At 42.4% G+C, this 13,015-nt stretch overlaps 1 protein-coding gene across 2 annotated transcripts in view; it reads right to left on the bottom strand.

The window, feature by feature from the left end:
* SERPINI1 (serpin family I member 1) overlaps nt 1-13,015 on the bottom strand; it is a 93,346-nt gene that overhangs the window by 8,354 nt on the left and 71,977 nt on the right. For both annotated transcript variants that reach the window (XM_030216787.1, XM_030216786.1), the window contains 2 exons: nt 11,360-11,457; nt 5,412-5,498 (listed from right to left, as the gene is read on the bottom strand). In XM_030216787.1, the coding sequence (XP_030072647.1) occupies nt 5,412-5,498; nt 11,360-11,457 (185 nt within the window). The remainder of the gene's footprint in view (nt 1-5,411; nt 5,499-11,359; nt 11,458-13,015) is intronic.

The following is a 13,015-nucleotide window of genomic DNA, read 5'->3' as shown; positions in this document are numbered from 1 at the left end:
CACAAGGTTCCAACCTTGGCAGTGGGATGAACCCAAAACATCTGCCCCTACACTATTCAGTCTGGAAAAAAAAAACCATGCCACTCCTTTCTTGAGACAAAGAAACAGACTAACAATCAGTGGCGTAGCCACAGGTGGGCCGGGGCCCATCCACTTAGGGCTCAGGCCCACCCAACAGCGGCACATATTTAATGCTAGCTAGTGGGGATCCCAAGCTTCGCCAACTGAAGACCTCCCCCTGATGGTGCTGAAAACACTGCTTTCCACTTCAGCAGTCTAAGCTTCCTAAGCTGCTGATACTGGCCTCCTCACATTGAGGGGAGAACACTTGGTGCCCACCCACTTCTTGACAAGGCCCACCCAAAATCTGCTGTCTGGCTACGCCCCTGCTAACAATGTGCAAAATGCGTGCCACAATTTACTCCCACTGCAGACGAAACCTGTTTAAAAATATCCAAAAGCTAGGGCTGTAGATAAATTATAAAAAGTTAATTTCTCCAACCGCTTGGGTAAGTTTTTTGGGCAAGCACACAAATTCAAGCGCAATATTTCATGACAGAAGCACTAATATATTATGAGCATTCTTCTACTCATTCATACTGTTTAAGGACGTAAGGGAAATTTTATTATACCCAACAAAATTAGCAGGACTCTAAGAAAACCACTGAAATACGCCATTTTAGACTTCACACCAACCAATTTGTTCATGAAAAATGTAGTACAAAGCAAGAATGTGCTAAGAGATGAAGAAATATGTTAGCCTTGCTAGCCCTTGCTCTTAGTAAAATACAGGCCAATGGCTCATAATAAGAGCTAGGCTTCTTAAAATCAAAATCATCTCTGATATAAGAGAGAGCTAGTTTGTAAAAATCAGAGATCACCTTTGACACAGCTATATTTCACTGTAGCAAGTGCTGAGCTGGCAAGGGAAGGGGGTTTTCGCTCTTGGAAACATTCCTGGGACTGGCACCTGTGAGAAGTTAGGAGCAAAGCTGTTAGGGCTAATGTACGTCATTAGAAGGTCGGATGCAAGGGGGGGGGGGGGGGGGTAAGCACACCAAGGGAAGGGGGTGGAGCGGAAGAGGGCAACATGACCTGTGAGATCATCTCATAGATGGGCTCTCAGGAGATTTTGTTTATACTTAGGACTTGACAACATGTGAAGTCATTTTAATTAAACTGATAAGGGCTAGGAACCCTGTTGAGACAGCTGGGGTCTATTGGAACCAATGAAGCCAAAATGGTATATAAGGACCAGTCTGGAGAGTATTAGATCAGACAAGAGAAGAAGAACAGAGAAGGAAGACTCCAGAAGGCCAGAGAGAGAGAGGACGTGCCATGTAATGCTGTTCCACCATGTGACTGTCTGAATTGCTTGTACTACTATTGGTAAGATTGTAATAAACTATCTTATTATATCTATTGAATACTGGGTTCCTTTCTAATTACAGACCTAGCTGCCATGCGCAGATACAGGATTGGGGTATTTAAGCATCTAGAGGGGATTTGCAGTTCTCTCTAGGATAGTACAGAGAGCCCATGGCTTCCGCTGCCCAAATGGGTGAGGCAGACCTAATTACAAACAGAGATTGTCCAGATGATAAACGTAAATCTACTGGGTATACCGAGTCATTCGTTAAAATCCATTCTATAAACGAGAGAGAGAGAGAGAGAGAGAGAGAGAGAGAGAGAGAGAGACTCTACCATAATTATGTAGGTTGTAATAAATAACCCATCTATTCAAGGAAGCTTACCCAAACGCCACGACCTAACTCTATTAACCCGTCTATTCATCACATGATCCGCAACAATGGCTATGACTCTGACCACACCTCCTTTCATTTCTTTCTATACTCACCCAACCTTTCCCCTGATTTCTCTATTTAACCTAAAACTAGCACCTCCTCCCACCTCCTTTACCCCTTCTCCTCATAATATTACCTATCTACACATCTCCATTACTCTGCATCACCATCACTCTGCTAAGATCAGCCTGTTTTCTCTACACTTTACTTTGTAATCCCATTACTATGTAAGCCGCATTGAGCCTGCTATGAGTGGGAAAGTGCGGGATACAAATGTAACAAATAAATAAATAAAATGATTCCCGATTCTATACAGGTCACCCAAAGTTGGGCATAGAGCCCAGATGCACACGTAAACTGATTATTCAACTGTTAACTGGCACTAATTTGGGTTTACGCACGAATTTGCCTATGGGCTATAACACTGTGTGCCCCAAATGTCTCATGATTAACCCAAAAGGGGGCGTGACCATGGGTTGGTCATGGCATTCTTAATATTTAGGTTCAGTGTTCTAATATCTTGCCAGGTATTTGCGACCTGGATTGGTCACTGTTGGAAACAGGATGCTGGGCTTGATGGACCTTTGGTCTTTCCCAGTATGGCAATACTTATGTACTTAATATAGAATACTGGGGTTATGTGCTCAACCTGTACGTCAGGATTTAAACCATGTTTCGGCAGGCTTAAGTTCTCACACCTATTATAGAACAGATTTTTCTCAGCGCCTATATTTGAGCGTCATTTATAGAATTTACTCCATACTGTTTTAATAATTCCCATAATTCAACGCCCTAATCTTACTTGCCCTGTTTGACGTGAATAGATCGTAAGCTCTGTTGAGCAGGGATAGTCTCCTATGTGTCCGTGTACCTCTAGTATCAGCTACAGAAATCAGTACAACTAATCTTACAATTAATCAAACTTTCAGTAGCGAAAGCACAGTAAGAGCAATTTAGTCACTGCAAACCAAGGAGAACTGCTGTTTATACCACTGCTAATTTATACAGCTGGAAAACAGCTGTAGTGGCAGCACAAGAGAACAAAATTCTGGGTAAGTAATTAGGGGCTCATTTTCAAAGCTCTTAGCCTTACAAAGTTCCATAGTAACCTATGGAACTTTGTAATTTTTATTTATTTGTAGCACTTATACCCCGCTCTTTCCCGCTCGATAGCAGGTTCAGTGCGGCTAAACAATGAATGAGTACAAAGTATTACAAGGATAACACAATGAATAGTTACAAAAGTCTTACAGAGATAACAAGTTGAGTAGAAAATGATAAAATGGAGAAATGAGGGGGAAGGATTGAGGTAAGGTTAATGTTAGTGGTGTAGGTTTGTGGTGTGGTTTGGTACGTAAATTAAGTTGGGTCGTTCGGATAGGCTTGTTTGAAGAGGTATATTTTCCGCAGCTTTCGGAAGGGTAGAAGTTCGTTTGTTGCTCGGATGTATCTTGGTATGGCGTTCCAAAGTTCACTGCCTATCACGGAGAAGTTGGAAGCGTAGTAGGTTTTGTATCTGAGGCCTTTGCAATTGGGAAGGTGAAGATTGAGATACGCTTTGAAAATACGCCTCCATGTCTGTTGCAGGTTGTACCAAGAACAGATGAATCTTAAAAACTCTACATTTTGTTACAGGAGGCAGCACATAAGAGGGTCTCCCACTGTGCACAGACTGTCAGTCTACGTTTTCTATGGTATACAGTGGTGGAAATAAGTATTTGATCCCTTGCTGATTTTGTAAGTTTGCCCACTGACAAAGACATGAGCAGCCCATAATTGAAGGGTAGGTTATTGGTAACAGTGAGAGATAGCACATCACAAATTAAATCCGGAAAATCACATTGTGGAAAGTATATGAATTTATTTGCATTCTGCAGAGGGAAATAAGTATTTAATCCCTCTGGCAAACAAGACCTAATACTTGGTGGCAAAAACCCTTGTTGGCAAGCACAGCGGTCAGATGTCTTCTGTAGTTGATGATGAGGTTTGCACACATGTCAGGAGGAATTTTGGTCCACTCCTCTTTGCAGATCATCTCTAAATCATTAAGAGTTCTGGGCTGTCGCTTGGCAACTCGCAGCTTCAGCTCCCTCCATAAGTTTTCAATGGGATTAAGGTCTGGTGACTGGCTAGGCCACTCCATGACCCTAATGTGCTTCTTCCTGAGCCACTCCTTTGTTGCCTTGGCTGTATGTTTTGGGTCATTGTCGTGCTGGAAGACCCAGCCACGACCCATTTTTAAGGCCCTGGCGGAGGGAAGGAGGTTGTCACTCAGAATTGTACGGTACATGGCCCCATCCATTCTCCCATTGATGTGGTGAAGTAGTCCTGTGCCCTTAGCAGAGAAACACCCCCAAAACATAACATTTCCACCTCCATGCTTGACAGTGGGGACGGTGTTCTTTGGGTCATAGGCAGCATTTCTCTTCCTCCAAACACGGCGAGTTGAGTTCATGCCAAAGAGCTCAATTTTTGTCTCATCTGACCACAGCACCTTCTCCCAATCACTCTCGGCATCATCCAGGTGTTCACTGGCAAACTTCAGACGGGCCGTCACATGTGCCTTCCGGAGCAGGGGGACCTTGCGGGCACTGCAGGATTGCAATCCGTTATGTCGTAATGTGTTACCAATGGTTTTCGTGGTGACAGTGGTCCCAGCTGCCTTGAGATCATTGACAAGTTCCCCCCTTGTAGTTGTAGGCTGATTTCTAACCTTCCTCATGATCAAGGATACCCCACGAGGTGAGATTTTGCGTGGAGCCCCAGATCTTTGTCAATTGACAGTCATTTTGTACTTCTTCCATTTTCTTACTATGGCACCAACAGTTGTCTCCTTCTCGCCCAGCGTCTTACTGATGGTTTTGTAGCCCATTCCAGCCTTGTGCAGGTGTATGATCTTGTCCCTGACATCCTTAGACAGCTCCTTGCTCTTGGCCATTTTGTAGAGGTTAGAGTCTGACTGATTCACTGAGTCTGTGGACAGGTGTCTTTCATACAGGTGACCATTGCCGACAGCTGTCTGTCATGCAGGTAACGAGTTGATTTGGAGCATCTACCTGGTCTGTAGGGGCCAGATCTCTTACTGGTTGGTGGGGGATCAAATACTTATTTCCCTCTGCAGAATGCAAATAAATTCATATACTTTCCACAATGTGATTTTCCGGATTTAATTTGTGATGTGCTATCTCTCACTGTTACCAATAACCTACCCTTCAATTATGGGCTGCTCATGTCTTTGTCAGTGGGCAAACTTACAAAATCAGCAAGGGATCAAATACTTATTTCCACCACTGTATGTACTGCCCCACCAAGCTTCCCATTGCCAACTGTTCGATTCCCACTTCAGGCACAGCTCCTTGCGACTCTGGGCAAGTCACTTAACCCTCCATTGCCCCAGGTACAAATAAGTACCTATATATGTAAGCCGCATTGAGCCTGCCATGAGTGGGAAAGCGCGGGGTACAAATGTAACTAAAAAAAAAAAAAATTCCCAACTGTCCCATTCTGGTACGGGCCAGCTTTCCTGTTCCAAATCTATGTAGGTTTCTTTTCAAAAATAGACATCCAAAGTCACTGTTTAGTATTTCAAAAAATCATGCACCATACCAGAAGATGCGGCAGCTTCTGACCCCTCTTCGTTAACTTCTAGAAAGGTCTTGTGAACAGCCCTGGAAAGGTAAATCTGTTTCTCTGCTAAATGAAACAAAAGAAAAAAAACCTTCAGTGGATGAATGAATAGGTGCTTTAACATTTCAACATGCACTATTTCAGCCTACCTTGCAAAAATTTGCCAAAATGATGAACACAAACAATGGGCTGGAATCAAACAATGTCAAGCACATATCTGCTCTGCAAAAGGAACCTGAGCTTCAAAGATCTGAGGCAGCGAATTGGCATTTTTCCAGGACACAGTCTGCCCCGATCTGGAAAATGTGAATCAGCTGGAATTTCTACGTATATTGTTTTGAATTTAGGGACCATTACACTTTCTTCACTTCTTTGACCTCTTTCATAATTTTCATCTATTATTATTATTTTTTATTTTATTTTATAGAAACAGCTTTATCATGCCAATTCTTGGTATGACTGGATAAAAAGGTCTCTATGTCTATCATTATCCTTTTACAGCCATGTCTACCAGTTGCAAACGGATATGTGAATGCAAAACCCAACTTGATTGAATCTTATCTTCCCTATCCCACTACAACATTTTGTACTTATCCCATACCGGACTTGGCGAATGCCTTCACGGTATTATATAAGCCACATTGAGCCTGCAAATATGTGGGAAAATGTGGGATACAAATGTTACAAATAAATAAAATAAAAAATAAAAAAATAAAAAACAGAAGACATTTTCAGTACACATACCACTCGAGTTTAAGAATGTTCCATTAACCCTTTAGTGTCCAATGTTCCTGTAATAAGCCATATGGGAACAGATTGATGGGAACATTGGACACTAAAGGGGCTCGTTTCAAAGCACTTAGACTTACAAAGTTCCATAGGTTACTATGGAACTTTGTAAGTCTATGTGTTTTGAAAATACACCTCTAAAGGGTTAAAAAAGGGCCATTGTAATTCAGACCCAAGTTTTGTTTTCTCATGTTTAGACCTATATTCTTCATTGACCACAAAATTTGCACATGATTTTGTGAAACTGTCCGCACGTTCAACTAAGGAACTGATTGCAGTTCCATGTTTTAGCAAAGCATTCTGGGGCTCTTTTACTAAAGCGCATTAAGCAGTTAAAGTGCAAATTAGTTGCGTGCGGATACCACACACACGAGCAGTTGCTGCTACTGCTGTGGCATAAGAGTGCATACTAATTTGCATGTTAGCTGCATGCAGTGGTAGGGGATGGGAACTGGGTAGGTTGCGGGTGGAGAATGGGCATGAACTGCACACTGTGGTTAGTACATTGTACATGGAATGTTGCTACAATTTGAGGTTCTGAATGGAATGTTGCTACTCTTTGGGGTTCTATGTTTCTTCCCGTTCAGTAATCACTGTTGGACATTCTGTTTTTGTGTCTCCCTAGTCCCACCCACATGTCCCCTTGCTGTGTGGACATACTGCAGTGTTGGACGTCCCTTTTCTGCCTTTGCAAAATGGGGATTTGGATGTTTCAAGCACATTAATGTCTGTTTGAGCATTTTGAGACATCCATATCAAGAGACTACATTAAGGTGCATATTTTCAAAGCATACGGATGTCTCAAAATGCTCAGACATTAATGTGCTCGAAACATCCAAATCCCCATATTAACACAAATAGCGAAGAACATTAAAATCTACCTCTGAATGAATAATCTATGTAACTACATGTACAGGAGAAACAAATTATATGAAGGAGGGATTCAAAACCTTAATTACAACATGTTTCCTTTTAAGTACCCATACTAAGATATCATCTTAACCTTCAAAGAATCCAATATTTCATTTACTAAGAAATGTTTACCACCTTTTTGAAAAAACAAAAATCACCCAAGGCAGAGTACAAGTGAGCATTTGCATATTCATTAAGGATTCAGAGATGTGTAAAGGAGTCAAAATTAGAGCAAATCTCCAGACAGCACTCGATACAAAAAAAGTTTTAGGTTGAATTCTGCCACAGACAGATATAAAATGACTGAATGTCTCAGGTATTTTGCAGAACTGAGTCCCATGCTGAAACTCTGCTCTGCTGAAAAAAACAAATCTTAACTAATCCTTTGGATGTCCCTCTAACTTTCTTACTTGGATTTTAAGTTTATTCCTTGCTTTTCCAAATCTGAGCTCAAGGCGAGTTACATTTAGGCACAGAAGGTATCTCTCTGCTCAAGACGGTTTGCAGTCTAAGATTTGTACCTGAGGCAACAGAGGGTAAAACGTTTTTTTTACAAAGTCACAAGGAGAGAGAAGGGTCTGAATTTTGGCTTCACTGGTTGAAGCGATTCTAATAGCTTTGATTTCCACTACCAATCACATACAAAACAGATTTTGGGACTGAATTAAATTGGAAGATCCACATGAGTATGATTTCCACGGTAGACCCCAGTATCAGGTAACTATGATTTGGATTATTCTTCCCAATGCGCATCACTTTACATTTGTCCACATTAAATTTCATCTGCCATTTCAATGCCCTGTCTTCCTAAGGTCTTTCTGCAATTTTTCACAATCCGCATGCGTTTTGACAACTTTGAAATGGTTTTGTGTCATCTGAAAATGTAATCACCTCACTCGTCATTCTGATTTCCATAATAAGCAGAGCAATCTCCAGGGATGGGACAATCTGTTTCCGACAGAGTTGTAATAACCATTTAAAGATGTAGGACCAATACTGTTGAACAACCCCACAGTCCCACTAAACTGTGGGGTTGTTCGACTGTCCCACCAAACCTCTTTCAACACTCACCCTCTCCAATCTCCAAACCTTCAGGCAACAATACTGGTTTAGCATACCATCTAAACAATTCCTACAAGAGTACTGGCCATCCCCAATGCTTGTGTCCTCTGCCACACCCCCTCCCACTCGCTCCCTGATAACTCACTCCCCATAATAGTCACCCATGATTTCATATACTTCAGGCACAGCCCTCTCTTAGAACTTAAGCACTGGTAAATTGGTGATATAGCAACCTCAGAACCAGTAGTTTTTCAAAGGCCGTCTAACCCTGGTTTAGTTCTAAAAAGAACTGAGTGAACTGTAAATAATGTTTGACCTGCAGATAGGGGAATAGGTCTCCCGGCTGCGAACTATATTTGCATTTCAAGTCCCCAAAATCTTTCAGTCTTCCCCTACTGTCATCCCAAAACTGCCCCACACAAACTAATCCCTTCCTCTCCTAAGTCCAAAATATATCCCGATTCCTCCAAGGGTTAAATTCCGGATTTAAAACATAGGAGAGTATACCAAGAATTTTTCTTCCCTTTCATCAATCACTTCCTGGTTCACATCTAAATACATAGAATAAGCAGCCTAGAGAAACCCCATCCCCTTTTAAAATCTCGACCATCATTCCCCCAAGAAGCCGCGTTAATGCAACAGAGGGACAGCTGTCAAGTCTCCCCACTCAAAATCCATCCGTTGTTTACACCCTTGTGTTAGCCACTCCAGTAAGGTATACAACTGTCCTGCCTGATAATATTTTTAACTACTTTTTGGCACTGCTAACCACACACACCCATCTGACTTACTCAAACACAGTGTAGCCATTGCTACCAGAGGCCTTCTCCTTGCCTAAATAAACCTAAACATCCATCATGATTTTTATGAGACACAATATGCTTAGCTAAACTCTCACTCCATGACACTGGCTTTCTTGGTTGAGTAATCACAACAGTGTGATTATGACCTACCTACTAGGACACTTTAGTGGGTGCAGATCCACAACTTGGAAAGCAGTGACATATTTTAAAAATTACGTGCTAACCTAGGGTTACCATATGGCTCCAGAAAAAGGAGCCACTATTTTCGGTATCAATCTTTTCTCAAAGGAGGAGGTATCATATATACACAATCCTATAACACCCAGCTCCTATCCACTCTTATTTAAACTGAACCAACAAACGTTTTAGGGAGTAGTGTAATGGATCTGTCAGATCTCCATGTCGCCACCATTCAGGCTATATACGTGAGCCAGGCACTTTATGGTGGGCATGTGTTCGTCATTTGATCCAATTTTTTAATTTTAATTCTTTAATCTTTCCCCCCCCCCCCCCAAACCCACCTCCCCGCTCCCCCCGTTTTCTATTTCTGTTGATGGCTCTCTCATTCTCCCTGTCTCCTCAGCTCGAAACCTTGGGGTCATCTTTGACTCTTCTCTCTCCTTCTCTGCTCATATCCAGCAGACTGCCAAGACCTGTCGTTTCTTTCTTTACAACATCCGTAAAATCCGCCCCTTTCTTTCCGAGCACTCTACCAAAACCCTCATCCACACCCTTGTCACCTCTCGTTTAGACTACTGCAATCTGCTTCTTGCTGGCCTCCCACTTAGTCACCTTTCCCCTCTCCAGTCGGTTCAAAACTCTGCTGCCCGTCTCATCTTCCGCCAGGGTCGCTTTACTCATACTACCCCTCTCCTCAAGACCCTTCACTGGCTCCCTATCCGTTTTCGCATCCTGTTCAAACTTCTTCTACTAACCTATAAATGTACTCACTCTGCTGCTCCCCAGTATCTCTCCACACTCGTCCTTCCCTACACCCCTTCCCGTGCACTCCGCTCCATGGATAAATCCTTCTTATCTGTTCCCTTCTCCACTACTGCCAACTCCAGACTTTGCGCCTTCTGTCTCGCTGCACCCTACGCCTGGAATAAACTTCCTGAGCCCCTACGTCTTGCCCCATCCTTGGCCACCTTTAAATCTAGACTGAAAGCCCACCTCTTTAACATTGCTTTTGACTCGTAACCACTTGTAACCACTTGCCTCCACCTACCCTCCTCTCTTCCTTCCCGTTCACATTAATTGATTTGATTTGCTTACTTTATTTATTTTTTGTCTATTAGATTGTAAGCTCTTTGAGCAGGGATTGTCTTTCGTCTATGTTTGTGCAGCGCTGCGTATGCCTTGTAGCACTATAGAAATGCTAAATAGTAGTAGTAGTAGTCTTTTAATCTTTAAATTTTACCCTTCAATTTTCTAACGGTTTCATAATTCAAAGTCCATAATAAAATTTACTTAACTTGCAAGGATCTTCAGTTCTTCAATACTTTTATCTTACTGTCTTTTTTTCAAAGTCGTTTCTTATATCAGAGATGTTCATTAATCCGACATGAACTCATGTTTCGCGCCACTTGCTGTCTCAAAGTACATCTCCTATAAAGAGCTTACGGAACATCCAACGCTCTGTTCACTTCCAAAATTGAAGGGTAAAATTTAAAGATTAAAAGATTAAAGAATTAAAATTTAAAAAATATTGGATCAAATGACGAACACATGCCCACCATAAAGTGCCTGGCTCACGTATATAGCCTGAATGGTGGTGACATGGAGATCTGACAGATCCATTACACTACTCCCTAAAACATTTGTTGGTTGAGTTTAAATAAGAGTGGATAGGAGCTGGGTGCTATAGGATTGTCCAGAAAAAGGAGAACACATTGATCCAGTCCGGGTTTTGCTTCCGTTGAAAGCAAATGGAAGTAAAACCCAGACTGGCTCAATCTGTCCTCCTTTTCCTGGAGCCAGTTTGCGACAATAAAGGAGAGAAGGGAACGCAGAGTTGAAAAGCAGCAAATACTCTCTTTCTTCTATGGCTAGGTGTGAGGAGAATCTGCCGAAGTCTAATTCACTTGGAGCTAGGGATGTGCCGAACACTTTGCACACCCATTCTCCCCCTGTCCCACCCAGTTGTGCCCACTTCCAAAAAAATGGCCTTAACAAGCTAACTGTAAATATACCATGTTGGCCGATAAGGCGCTTGTTAGCTGTTAACATGTGCAAAACTGTGTGTTAACAGGCTAACACACTTTAGTAAAGGGGCCCCTTGATTGCTAATTCTTTATGCTAAAAACTTATTGCTACAACATAATATGCTATTTTTTTGTTGTTGTTGTAAAGCCTTCTTACCAGATATTGCAGAGAGATCGGCATTGCTGTCAAACACTTCTTTGATCCCAAGACTCAACAGAATGTCTTTCAGATCTATCTTCTTTTCTACTTTGAACCTAAGACCAGGTTAAGAGATGAAAACAAAAACAAATACTTCAGATATTTATCAGCCCTGGTCGGGGGGGGGGGGGGGGGGGAGGGAGATTGTAACCAGGTAAAAGCTGTAATAAGTAGCTGAGTAGTCTGCAATAATAAATGTACTTTTACAGCAGCACACATTTAAAATACATTCTTCTATACAAGACGTATCCCTAAGGAAGGATACCCTTCAGAATAAATGATCCTTTCAGCGTATCTGCTGCCTCTACAACACGGGATCAAATCACAAGAGTACTAGAACAAAGTTACTACCATCTGGGTATTTCCAAATACGATCTAAAGCAGAAACCTTTTAAGAGTACATGACGTTTAGGGACCAGGACACTTAGGATCGATTCTCTTCCTCTGGGGCTCATTTTTAAAAGAGAAAAAGAGTCATGTGATGCAGTGAGCTGGTTGAGACGTGCTCTTTGCTAGCTCTGGGGATCCCCAGGCCCGACTGACCCCAAAGCTTGGAGAGATCGGAATAAAATTGAAAATGTGTTTTTTCAAATACGTATAGTTGAAGGTTATTGGACACACCCCAACTCCCTTCTTTCTCCTTAAGGTCCCTAATTTACCTACCTTACATGAACCTATTCAACTACAATAACACCTGTATTTGTTATTCCGGAACTGGCGAACGCCACTACGGTCCTATGTAAGCCACATTCAGCCTGCAAATAGGTGGGAAAATGTGGGATACAAATGTAACAAATAATAATACAACCCTCAAGACTTGAGGCTAAAAGAGTGAATAAGTTATGGAAAAGTTTTTACTGTAGCCAGGTGCCCTGATGAAAAGCAAAAGCGCTTTTTCACTTGCTGCGTTAAAAGGGGCCCTGGCACACGGGAAAAACGGCCCCCGCTGTCAGCACACAGATAAAGGAAATGCCTGTAATGATGTAACCAGCTATTTTTGAAACTTGCTGTTCTGGGCTCTGATTGGCCCAGGAGCTCATTTCACTTGGATTGTACTGGCTTTTGCGCCAGTTTCAGCCCAGGAGACGAGACAGAGAGAGAAAGATCTTTTCTGAAGCCCTGTAAAACAGTTATATTTGATAACTGGTGAGCAGCTATATCTTGATCTCCCAAGGTACTTTCTAGAAAGTAAACAAACGTTTAGTGTTATAATTGATTCTGGTGGTTTGTGTCTTGGGTCTGTGTGTGTTTTCTGGGAACTGTGGGACTACTGGGAATGTGGCCTCCAGGAACTTAGAAATCACTGGGGATAATTTGAGAGTGGGAGACTTGCCCAGAGGCGGTTGGGGACCCAGTTGGTGGTAGGAAGGTGCTAATGTAGAGCACAAGCGGCAGGTGCAGGCGGACCTGAGCTGTGCTGGGGACAGACCTAAGTGGCCGCGGGGTAACCCCAGGTGGGTGGCTAGGCGTTTCGTGACACTCACCACACTAGGAAAGCTGGAGTGGAATGGAATGGGTCGATGTGGAGCGTCTGTTTACGCTTTCCAAAAATACTAGGACAAGGGGGCATGCGATGAAGCTGTAGTGTGGTAAATTTAAAACGAATCGGAGGAA

The sequence above is a fragment of the Microcaecilia unicolor genome, chromosome 10 (genome assembly GCF_901765095.1).
Source record: "Microcaecilia unicolor chromosome 10, aMicUni1.1, whole genome shotgun sequence".
Lineage (NCBI taxonomy): Eukaryota > Metazoa > Chordata > Amphibia > Gymnophiona > Siphonopidae > Microcaecilia > Microcaecilia unicolor.
Note: the sequence above shows the minus strand (reverse complement) of the source record. Positions and strands in the feature narration are given on the sequence as shown.